The sequence below is a fragment of the Polypterus senegalus genome, chromosome 4 (assembly GCF_016835505.1).
Source record: "Polypterus senegalus isolate Bchr_013 chromosome 4, ASM1683550v1, whole genome shotgun sequence".
Classification (NCBI taxonomy): Eukaryota; Metazoa; Chordata; class Cladistia; order Polypteriformes; family Polypteridae; genus Polypterus; species Polypterus senegalus.
The window spans coordinates 238,059,174-238,072,229 of record NC_053157.1 but is presented as its reverse complement, the minus strand read 5'-3'; the positions used below and the strand labels follow the sequence as shown (position 1 = coordinate 238,072,229).

At 41.1% G+C, this 13,056-nt stretch overlaps 1 protein-coding gene across 1 annotated transcript; it reads left to right on the top strand.

Moving 5' to 3' along the window:
• Positions 1-8,108: 8,108 nt before the first annotated feature.
• LOC120528239 (zona pellucida sperm-binding protein 4-like) lies at positions 8,109-11,031 on the top strand. Its single transcript, XM_039752358.1, has 12 exons — positions 8,109-8,299; positions 8,382-8,503; positions 8,585-8,657; positions 8,730-8,888; positions 8,960-9,147; positions 9,403-9,500; positions 9,575-9,702; positions 9,836-10,025; positions 10,101-10,248; positions 10,400-10,475; positions 10,683-10,805; positions 10,888-11,031. Exons 1-12 carry the CDS (start codon positions 8,119-8,121, stop codon positions 11,007-11,009), a joined length of 1,608 nt encoding a protein of 535 aa, XP_039608292.1. The 5' UTR covers positions 8,109-8,118; the 3' UTR covers positions 11,010-11,031.
• Positions 11,032-13,056: the final 2,025 nt, after the last annotated feature.

Below are 13,056 nucleotides of genomic sequence, written 5' to 3'. Positions count from 1 at the left end.
CCCTGTTACAAGACCCCCAAATGCTGGCGTATAAAATTAATTTTTATTTCGTTCTACTCTTCAGTAAAGTCAACACTTTATATTTTTATTTAGTTCTGTGTTTAAAATTGTACTAATATTATGTAAAAAAAAAAGCCAGAACAATAGAAAATATAAACAAACATTTTAGTTTGTTTTCTGTTACAAGACCCCAAATGCTGGCCTACACATATTTCAATGCAAGTTACGTTTCAGTCAACAAAATACACTCACAGTTCATAATGCCGTTAAACACAGTTTGAATATCGACGATCAGACAGATGACGTGGCCTAATGAGTGTCGTCAGCAGGATCAAATGTTTCAACCCCAGAAACCAGTCGGTGCGGCGAGCACGTTACTGATAAGCTTATAACAAGCATGCACTCCGAGGGATTTGTTCACGTTGTAGCGACGTCCAGTGCACAGATAGCCACACAGTGGAAATATTCACTTGACGGACGCCAGTGATGCAGTGGCACAGATGAGGTCCTCAGCCACTTGCGCCAGCACACTGCATGGTTACGATGTGTGCTGCCAGTACTGAAGGGCAGGGACGTGCGGTGAGGTTCACGGCTGGTGACTCCTTCAGAGTGCACGGAAAAAAAGGGAAATGGCAGCTTGTTACATTTACAAGAATGTATTTACTTTATATTGCATGTATTGTTTATGTTCCACTTTCGAACATAACTCAATCATATTTAATTTATTGAATCCTGTGGGATGTGCAATATACTAATTTCAGTCATTTAGGTAGAAGTCAAATTATTTATATTTAGTCCTCACTGGAAATTGAATATGCACCAATCGGATTAATCATCAGCAGAGGCGGAAAAGTCATGCGACTTCAAAAAACCAACAGGTTTGAGTTATTGTCGATGGTTAAGAGCAAAAGGTTAGTGAAATAAAAGTTAAAAAAACAAAAACACACACAACAAGAAATATTCAGATATTCATTTCAAATACTTAATCACACAGACTAACGTTACTCCGTTTTGCGTTTTTTCTTGTATTCTCCGTGTTTTGTCAAGGTGGCACGGTGGCGCAGTGGTAGCGCTGCTGCCTCGCAGTAAGGCAGCGTTTCTCAACCTTTAAGTATTTGCGACCCGAGTTTTCATAACAGTTTTTATCGCCCCCCCCCAAACATTTGTTTGAAATGTACAGTAAATGCATATTTTATTATACCTACTTAACTTTTAGCGACATTTATCTAACTCTATATTTATTGTTCTAGTATCAGAATGTAGTTTAAGTTAATTTGTTTTGGTTTCAACAGACGTTTTTTTCATATTTTTGATTCTTGTTTTCTTTTTTCCACATCTTCGCCCCCTTTTTTGTTACTTTGCGCCCTACAGGTTGAGAGCCACTGCAGTAAGGAGACCCGGGTTCTCTTGTTCTCCCTGCGTGGAGTTGCATTATTGACATGAGCCATGTTTATTTAACATAACAATTAATTTAACAGAGAATGAAGAAGTTTCATTCATTTTATATACAAATAGCATGTTTCGAAATATAATAATTTAGTGCATTAAGCATAATAAAAGTATTTTTGATAAAAACAACTATGTGCAACAGATGTACATATATATATGTATATATATATGTATATATATATATATATATATATATATATATATATATATATTTTTTATTTTAATCTGACATGCCATTTTTTCAGTGTGAGATTTACGAATATATGAACCCCAAAGAGTCGCTTATTCACTATTCAACTGGCAGCATACACACTGTCTACTGGTGATGTTTCATATCTCATCAGCATTCTTTACACACACATTGACAGGTAAGGCATATTTGGCTGATAAAGAACAGCGAGAGAGACAGCGAGAGCGCGCATTTGCTCTTCACCCTGCATGTGTTCAAAATTCGCCGTTGCGATTCCACAATTCAAACTCATTCAGTACAAATGAAAGTGTAGACTGGTGTACAAAAAAAACGGATTTCAGTTGTGACATTAATTTAAATATTTAGCTGTTTTTAAAATGTTTTAATTCTGATGCTTTCATCGATTTTAATACAGACTGTTCAACAAAAGGATAACAAGAAAAACAAAAGAATATTTTATTTAAGGTCTAAATTTAGTTTTGTAAATATTGGATAGTTATTTTTTTAGTCTGATCCCACTTTTTATAAAATTGAAAACCGTTTGTGGTCTTACCTTTATTTGTAAATGAAGTCCATGCGCCTATCCGTCTCCACGGGAATCTCCGCCGCTTTCTTGTAAAAGTCCTTAATTTCCTTTTGTTTTAAAATTCTTAATCTTCCGTTTGGCAGTCAATCGGAACAAAATAATAATAATAATAATAATAATAATAATAATAATAATAATAGGCCCGCTGCTATGCCCTTGATTTTCTGATATTGCTGACTTGCTGGCGTCTCTGTGTCAGCAGCAACCAGCACCTGTTGAGCTCACATGCGCCCCCTTCAGGCCGGCACGGTATTGTCAGCCTCACCTGGTTTTCCACTGCGGTTTTGTGTCCGATATGTCACACACATTCATTAAAGATATTAGCCAGACTGTGGAAAGTCAGGGTGTGTAATAAACGTGTCTGCACACCTTATATTGGCAACATGCAGAGAGACAGCAACAGGCATGCGTATCATCCCCGCGTGTGAGGAGAGCGCAGTCCGACCTGAGGCGAGTCTCGTCGCTGACGCATCTTGCGTTTCGCCCTTCTATTTAAACAGGAAATGCACCAATTCAGCGATTTTGACTATAAAAAAAATCAAAACTACTGGAATCATACAGAAAACAGTTATAGCACAAACCGTTGGACACATGTATTATTATTATTTTTTTTTTTTTACTTTTCATGATGACAGGTGAAGCTCCGCAAGTCCCTGGGCGTGAGTGCCACTGGTCTGAAGTCATGAGGTGAAGAGGCGCCTGCTGTCTTTGGAACAGGAAAAATGCACGATATTTCCCACAGCAGTGACACTTTCTGAAACCTTAGGGACAGACTGAGCAGGTGACAGAGGACACCACAAAGTTGGTCATCGCAGGCCTTAAGAACTCGGGGACTGACCCCCTCCTGTCCTGCTTTATACTTGATCATCAGTTATGGGCTGTGCACGCTGATGGTCAGTGGTGGGCTCATCATTTGCCATTCCAGCTGGCATGGTAGGAGTTGTTGGTGTAATAGGGGAGGAGGACTGGTCATTGGAAGACGGTGGCAGTGTTGAGGGAAAACCTATTAAGAAATGGCTTCTGGGTCTTAGCTTTGCCCACATCCCTTTCCAAGACTCTGAGCCCTGGAATCCGGTAACAATGCCCAGTCCACTTCAACATCCTTCACGTGATTTTGTTTTCTAGTTTCACTTAGTAAGCGTCCTTTCCTTCACTCCGCTTTTTCTTTCGCGCATGGCATCTGTCCTTCAGAGATCCTCCTTGTCACCAGATTTGAATGCTCTTCTCCTTTTAACTCAATTCGGTAGACCTTTTAGCACCTCAGTAATTCAAAGTCTTGCTGTTTCTGGGTCCTACTGTGTCTACACAGAAGTTAACACAGTGTGTGACGCAGTGACAGAGTCCCTCTACATCGCCCCCATTTGACTCGCACATCATTTCCCAATGTGTGTCATTTGGAAACAGCCCTCCTCACTACTCTGGTGATGAAAGGTGTGACACCCCCCTGTCATGTCCCCTCAGAATACAAGGAAGTGAGCGATGGAATCAAATCAAGCTCGATATACAAGAATGATCAGTCAAGTATCACAATATCAAAATCAAACAGAAGCCCCCCACCACCCCACCAATATGGCACAACTCTGGGACATCAGCGTTCTAATGTTCGTGAACTGAAGTAAGTGACAGTCCTTCTGTGCCCCCCTAGCACCCCCACAGCCGACTGCTGCCCAAGGCCTTCTTACCTCCCCTACAGGTAAGTACACTGTTTGTAATAAATCGGTCTTTGTATCGTTTAGTGACTATGTCTCTCGAAGTCTCGCGATTCGACCTTTCACAACAGCTTGCCATCGAATCACAGGCCTGCAGCCGGCAAGAAGATGGATCAGGTTGTGGTCAGATGTGCCCAAAGGAGTAAGAAGATTACACTTAAATACATCTTTAAGATTTGAATACGGCAGGCCCAGCTTGTTATGTCTGGTCACAAACTGATAGACATTTGTCCTTACACCTCCTAAAATGACAAGGCAGCAACAAATTATAACTGCAGTGAAAAATTGACCTGATCCAAAATAATTCAATGGATGCTTTCTGCCATTAAAAACAACTGTAAAATCCACTTAGAAATAGAGCAACCAGACACACAGAGACCCTTATCCTTTTACTGTCTTTCCAACAGATTGATGCATAACAAGCATGTTTATCAATAAAATCCATCACATGAGAAACATTAACACTGCATTTAAAAATCGCACACCAAAAGCCATACAGTAGAGGCTTATGCATTTCATATGGGATTCCAGCAGATGGCACATCACAAACATTAACACTGCTTTCACGAATCTCACACACAATGGCATATTACAGAAACAAATGTGTTGCATATGCATTATATGTTGCACTTCAATCATCAGTGTTGAGGTCTTTAACCCATTTTAGACAGCTAACACTGCTTTTACAAATCTCACAGCCAAAGGCATATACTAGAAACATATGCATTGCATTTGTAATTCCAACAGATGGCGCATCTCAGACACTAACAATTCTTTACGAATACCACTCTTAATGGCATATAACAGAAACAAATGCTTTGCATTCGTCATTCCAACAGATGGTGCATCACAAACATTAACAATGCTTTTACAAACCCCACTCCTAATGGCACATATCTGAGGCTTATGCATTGCATTTGTAATTCAAACAGATGGCACATCTCAGATATTAACACTGCTTTACAAACTTCACTCCTACAGGCATAAAACAAACAATTGCATTACATTTGTCATTGCAACAGGTGGCACATCAGAAAGACTAACACAACTTTTACGGATCCAACTCCCAATGCCATATAACAGAAACAACTGTGTTGCATATGCATTAAACGGTGCACTGCAATCATCAGCACTGAGGTCTTTAACCCATTTTAGACAGCTAACAGTGCTTTTACAAATCCCATAACAAAAGACATAGAGACATATGCATTGCATTTGTAATTCTAACAGATGGCGCATCACAAACACTAACAATTCTTTATGAATCTCACTCTTAATAGCTTGTAACAGAAACAACTGCATTGCATTTTTCTTTCCAACAGATGGTGCATCACAAAATTAACACTACTCATACAAATCCCATTCCCAATGGCATATAAGAGAAGTATATACATTACATTTGTCATTCTAACAGATGACACATCACAAACATTAGCACTGCTTTCACAAATCTCACACACAATGGCATATTACAGAAACAAATGTGTTGCATATGCATTATATGTTGCACTTCAATCATCAGTGTTGAGGTCTTTAACCCATTTTAGACAGCTAACACTGCTTTTACAAATCCCACAGCCAAAGGCATATACTAGAAACATATGCACTGCATTTGTAATTCCAACAGATGGCGCATCTCTTAACATTAACACTTCTTTATGAATCCCACCCTTAATGGCATATAACAGAAACAAATGTTTTGCATTCTTCATTCCAACAGATGGTGCATCACAAACATTAACAAGGCTTTTACAAATCCCACTCCTAATGGCATATAATAGAGGCAAACGCATTGCATTTGTAATTCCAACAGATGGCACATCTCAAACATTAACACTGCTTTCACGAATCCCACTCCCAAAAACATATAACAGAAACAATTACGTTGCATATGCAGTATATGGTGTGTAGCCGCCGTTGCATAAGGTGAAGTCAGGCACGGGTAAGACGCGTGTCAAAGAAATCTCTCAGTCCAAAAGTTCCTTTTAAAAATATTTAGTGAAAGTTAAAGGCAAATAATCCATACAAGAATAAAAAGAAAAATCGTTACACACACACAAAAAAAAAAAGAAAATGTATCTTTTATAAACTTAGCTTTTCTTAAGAAGCTTTGGTTATTTCTGTACTTAAACTTTCTTTCTTTCTATACTTAAAGGTTCTTAATTTCGTCTTCTGTATGCCTTAAAATAAAATATTTAAGAGTTGAACCGTATGTTTATGTGTTATTTCACACTCAATAGGCCCGTAGGCCGTTGGCACATAGACATGCATAAGCACGAACGCGAGCACAAACAAGAACACGGTTAAAAAACCGTATGCCTCTGTACCTTACACAAAGGCAAGGCTGGACACTAACTAACGAACATTGTTTACTCATAACTGTTAAGAAATGACAGGAAAATACCAACTTAATTCTATACACGGGGGTTATAGGAACCTCCCATATTTTATGCATTATCATCTAATAAATATTCATATATTTTATAGAACTAGGAAAATGCATCTTACATGGGGCACTGCAATCATTAGCACAGAGGTCTATAACCCATTTTAGACAGCTAACAGTGCTTTAAAAGACATATAGTAGAGACATATGCATTGCATTTGTAATTTTAACAGATGGCACATCATAAACACTAACACTTCTTTATTAATATAACTCTTAGCTTATAACAGAAACAAATGCATTGCATTTTTCTTTCCAACATTCGGTGCATCATAAAATGAACACTACAGTACTTATACAAATCCCACTCCCAGTGTCATATAGAGGCATAAGCATTGCATATGTCATTCTAACAGATGACACATCTCAAACATTAACACTTTGGCGAATCCCACTCCCAATAGCATATAACAGAAGCAAACGTTTTGTATCTACATTATGTGATGTGCTGCAGTCATCAGCACTAAGGTTTTTCTTAGACTTTAACCCATTTTAAATTGCTAATCTAATGATTCCTATGCTACTAGCTGTATAACCTTAAAGGGTCTTCTTTTCCAGCAGGTGCCCATCCAGCAGAAATGCATACAACAAATGACTACATTAAAATGCATTTGAAATAAACGTACAAATAACCAAGAAACATTTCACAGAGTATTGCAATTTCAAGTTGCCTATTCATGATTCTGAAATAATGTATTCACATGTCAGTACCTTATGCAAACATTTAATTTTTGACTTAGTAAAACTTACTTCAAAGAAACTTTTGATTTAATTAAGTTTGCCTTTTTTTAAATTAAAAATTTTCTTGAAGTCTTTATTATTCTTTTCCTGAATATTATATGGGGTCCCCATTATATATTCACGTCACTGGAAAGCAGCAGATGAAGTAGATTAATTATGTGTTGTCGTCTTTACTTTATCGGTACAATTGAGTAAACTTGTGACAAGTTTAAAAAGGGATAACACGTCATTTTAATTTAAAAATAAAATGGTAAATTAAAATAAGTCGCAAAGGATATTTTGCCCCCTTTAATATATTTGCATTAGCTTTGGGGAAAAAAATCAATTGTTGCGCTGCACGGTGACGCATTGGTGCGCTGACGCATTCCTCACGTAGATGCAGCGTTAAGATTTCTCCTTTGCGGGAAGCTCACTCTAATACTATAATTTTACTGCTAAACAAATGAAAAAAAGCGGATAAAGGAAGTATTTAAAACTGATGATAAAGAGAGAGAATTGTTATTTTAAAATATATCTTGAAAGGTGCTATAATAAGTTAATTTTGTCTTCATAATTTTATCAGTGAATGTCTCTTAAGAATATACAATTTGTATTATTTACAGTATTTTTAAATAGTCATAATTATTATTACCATCTTTTGGATTTTTGTATAAAGACTCGTACTCGGAGCCCCCTTTTCTTGGTTAAACAGGTCTTTCCCAAACCGTCTTCTTTATAAAGCCCCTCCTTTCACATTCGTCACGTTTCTCCTCTTCCTTGATGTTTACCGATTTCCCTCACTAAATTAACAGACACATCGCCCCGCAGAGCTTTCACTTCTACACGATCTTCGTTTGGACATCTCAGTCCGATGCCGTGACGTGCTGATTGCTTAATAAAGCCGCACAGCATAGTGAGTGCCCCCGATTTCCCGCGCTCCATTCTCGCGCCTGCTCACTAACGAGTCACCTGCGCGCCGCCGATGAGGATTTAAACCTGAGCTCGCGCGCTTTCTTTTATGTCGGTTTGGCGTCTTAACAGCATGGCGCGTTTGGATTGTTGGTGTCTTTTCTGGATGGCCGTTTGTTGGACGGGTGTGCAGTTTGTTTTTGCAGCGTCCGGAGACGTGACTAAGAAATGCGACGGTGACAAGACGATGACGTTGTCATTTGCAGGATCTCCGACCCTTTTTCTCCAGAGTAAGTGCTGCGTGTACTCGAGCATTGGGACTTGTCAGCGCCTGCGTATTCCAGTAAATCTCATCAACTTCTATCTTTTCAGAGACGAGTGGTGGAGTCGTAAATGTGATCAACAATCTCCCAGGAATTGTCCTCCGTGTAATAGCTGGTCGCACCACATTAACGGTGCCCTTTAATTCCCCGTACGGTTATGCGTCCGAGAAGGTGAGTAGCGCTAACGCTTCAGCCGTTGGTTGCCGTTTTTAATTAAGTTTTGTAGTTTTGAGCCCCTCCTGTTCACTTTAGGGCTCTCAGTACGTTGTGACCATTGCTGTCGGATCTCGATCAAATCTGAAAACCTTCACGTGCCTTAAACCAGGTATGTTTCTCTTCTGGGCTGGCACAGTGAGTGTCTCTCCCGTCTTTTAATTGGGCTTTTTGACCAACGCAGCTCGCCGATCTGGGAGTGTTGCTGAGAGATGTGCAGTTGCAGCCAGCGAAAAGCTCCCTTGTGGAGGGTCTTCATCCATCACTCAAGCTGACTGTGAAGCCAACAACTGTTGCTACGATTCAAGCAGCAGCACCAGTCCATGCTACTATGCCAATGATGGTGAGTGGTTGGGTGTGAGTGAGCAAAGATGGCTGCTGCTGGATATTCATATTTGTGTTTGCTTTGGCCAGTGACTGTGCAGTGCACCCTGGATGGCCAGTTTGTGGTGGTGGTGTCTGAGAAGGTGACCCTTCCTCCCCTGGATCTTGGGACCATCCAGTTGGTGGACAGCAGTTCTCCCAGCTGCAGCCCTGTGACCAGCCAGTCCAGCTTTGTCATGTATCAGTTTCCAGTCAGTGCCTGTGGCAGCACAGTTCAGGTTAGTCTTGGGGATGTCAACCAGCACTGGCCAGATAGCCCACTGCTGCTAATTTTGTTCAATAAGATTTTAGGCTAAAAATAGAATTTGTATTGTGTAATCTAAAACTACTGCAAGTAAGGGCTGCTCTACACTTGGTTGCAAGGATTCCAAAGGGGTATAGATCATTCAAGATTAGAAAGACAATGCTACCACCTCCTACTAGATCGCCTTTCTGGTCTATGTGGGTAAATACTTGAAATGTCCCTGTTTCAGCTGGCTGGTGGCAATGTGACCTACCAGAACACCATGTCTGCTGCCATCACTGTGAGGACTGGTCCAGAGGGCTCCATCACCAGGGACAGTGTCTACAAGTAAGGCTTCTGAACCACCTTCCTCTAACCCTAAATGTGCTCTCCCTGCTATGATGTGGTGTTTCTCTCCTCAGGTTATTCTTCCAGTGCACCTACTCGGGAAGCCAGGATGTGCAAGTGGAGGCTGAGGTGTATACTGTGGCGCCACCTCTTCCAGTAGTAGAGCAAGGGCCATTTGACCTGGAATTGGTCATTGCAACAGGTACTTTAGGGTCCCAGATGGTATGACTTGCTCATCTTTCTCAGAAAGGCTTGATGGTTAAAAGCTTGATGGATTTGGAGCTCTGAGGATCATGTTGTTAGGGTGTGAAAGTTTGTCTCCTTTCCATGGCCAGATCCTTCCTATGGCTCCTACTATCTGGATGCTGACTACCCAGTGACCAAAACTCTGAGGGATCCTGTGGCTGTGGAAGTGCACATCGTGAACAGGACTGACCCTAACCTTGTGCTGACTCTAGGGGACTGCTGGGTCACCCCAGGACCTTCTGCTTCCAGCCAGCCCCAGTGGAGCCTTCTAGTAAATGGGTAGGTGCCCCCTGTGGGAGGGTGGGGAAGGTGAGGATGGCTGTTCAGTGCTAACTGGAGGGTGTGCTTGGCCAGGTGCCCAAACACGGGGGACAACTATTTGACCAGCTTGGTGACTGTGGACAGCACATCTCGAGTGGCCTACCCAAGTCATTACAAGAGATTTGTTTTTGAGATGTTTGCTTTTGTGGATCCTGTAGTTCGGCAAGCTTTGGCAGAGAAGGTGGGTTTCCTTGCTGATTTTTGTTTTGTGCTCAATATGGTTTTGCCTGAAATTCTCAACTGGCTTCTGAGATGCTCCATCCCAAGGAATGCCGAATATATCTGGCTACTAGAAATGTTGGTCCATGACTGTCCTTGATCTTTCTCTGTAGATCTTCATCTACTGTGTGGCAGCTGCCTGCTATCCCTCTGCCACAGACCCCTGTACTCAGAGCTGCCCTGTAAGAAGTGAGTAGCTTGTCATGGTTTTGGTTGTAGATCTCCTAGTAGAATGTGGCATTACGGTTTCAAATGTGGCATCTTGTCAGTCACTCAATACAAACCTGAGTGGTGTATTGACCGCTAGACTCCGTGTGAAATCTGTCTGGGTACTTTAAGGGGGATTAGTGTGTTTTGTGAGACTAAACCTTATTGTCTGATTGCCCCTGCTTTCAGGATTTGGCAGAGCTGCGGACAAGTTGGCACAAATTGCTTTCTCCAGGAAGAATGTGCTCCTTCACAGTGGTCCAGTGGTCTTTGAGGCTGAGCAGGTGCAAACATCTAAGCTGCAGGATGAAGGTAATCATTTTTAATTACAGTAGGCCAGGATATGGTTTTTGGTTAACGTTGACTGGAGAGTAAATTTTGTTTCTTCCCACAGTTGCCTTTCCCCCTGGATACCTGGTGCTGGGATCTGCAGCTGCCATGTTGATTGTGGTCCTGGTTTTAGCTGTAGTTGCTGTGAGGAGGTTCAATGTTCAAAAAGTAAATCTGAAGTATTAATAAAATTGCTGCTTGACTTGTGCTTTTTGTCTGGTTTTTGGACCAACTACAGCAGCACCCAACAGATGGCAGGTATGGGTGTTTTTACGAGGGAGTTGCCCCCTCCACTACTTCAGCCATTTAACTTTCTAAATCCTCATTAGTAGTGGCCGGTATGACCTTGGTGTTCTCTGGGGTGGTTGCTGCTGGTCACAATGCTGGGGGGTGGCACCTTCGCTCGCACAACTAATGGTTCCAGCTCCCTTTTTAGATGCTGTAAGCTTTTGTACGAGAGACATTTGTGGTGGGTTCTACATTCTATCTCGGATCTTCATGTGGTTTTATGTGAGTTGGTTTTCTTTCGTATTGGTGTTTGTGTGGGGTTTTTTTCCCTCTCCGTAAGGATGGGGTTTTAACTGCACCCCAAAGTACTTGGTGAAGGTCCAATAGGCATCCCTCGTTAGGCCGGGTTTAAACTTCACGGGGGGAGACAACTGCGCACGCGGACTCTACCCCCTACGCAAGTGTTGACCAGTTTATGCTTGCGTGTGCATTTAATGTAAATCTGGAAGATTCCACCAGGTGGCAGTGCGAGATCTCATCACGGTGAGAGAACGTTGAGCTTCGCGGTGTTGTCCTTAGAATTTAATGGCTGTTTCACTAAATTCACGACTGGCCGCCATCTGAAAAGGATGGATGTTTTTAATGATTGCATCCATCAATCTGGAGATGAGCCCATTCCAGCAAGCACGAGGCAGAAACAATTCCTGGATTGGGCATCCGGTCACTTCAAGTTGAGGACGAGCTCTTGCATACACTGGTGTCATTTTTAGTGTTAACCAAAATCTGCATGTCTTTGGAATGAAACCAGAGCCCATTGTAGAAACCCACCACTAAAACAAACTCTAGACAGGTAACACCAAGGACGTGACTCCCTGCGAGACGGCAGCGCTGCTGTGCCGCCGCCATGCGTGTAATTAACAGCATTTATTTATATTTAACAATTTGTAAAAATGTTAGACTTTAATGCATTTATCGACGTGATGTCCAGTATTTAATCTAAGGATTCTAAGCGTGCAGAGTTGGAAAATATATTTTGTGTGGTGATTGCTGCTATCGGGTCAGGAAGAAGTCCCAGAGGCAGGTAATTAACTGGGTAGTTCTTAAAAATGCGTTTACGCTCTATTTTAACTCTTTTAGGGCTAATTTTTTTTTTTTTTTTTCTCCCAGGGCTGAATATTTTTCTAAAAACCTTTGTTTTGTGTTTCTTTTGTAAAAAAAAAAAAAAAAAAAAAATTGTTTAACTTATCAAAGAAACAAAATATTTATTTTTGAACAACATAACTGTTTTGCATTTTGTATGAGCCTGCATACTATATAATTTAACATATTATTATTTCACATATTGTAAACTTCACAAAGCAAAGTCCTGCAAAGTGTGGTAACGCTCAAAGCATCCAATTGCGTGCATTGCCACGTTGCACTGCTTGCAATATGTGTTGCACTGGTGCCTCTTTTTCAATAGTCTGTTGCTGCACACAACACAGTCAGGCTTATACTTTTTATCCTCATAAGTTGCAGGAAAGTGGCGCTCGGTCAACCTGTCTGGCACTGCTCTTTGTAATGGCCTTCCTCGCTTTGCCAAAGGCACTCCAACATATTCTGCCAGCAAGTTGTCCACCACCTTCTTGCGGAAATCTGCCGCAGTCATAGTACTGTCACTGTTTGCCTGCTTGAATAATATAAAAATCCATTTGTGAGTGCAATCTCACGGATGCGATGGTACACAGTGTGGTACCACTTGGTGGACTTATGGCCATAAGCATATGACCCCAGCATCTGATCCAGTCGATCAACTCCAGCCATTTTGCAGTTGTACTCTTCAAGTGCAACAGGCTTGTCCAGCTTTCTACCTTCTGGGTTTCCCTTAGAACAAATTACCTTCTCACACAAATTGTTGGTGTGAACTGTAGTAATACAAGTCACCTGTTTGACATCATGCCATGTCAATGCCACCAAGTTATCCGCCCGCATAAAAACAGGATTGTCACCTTTTCATTTTCAGCCT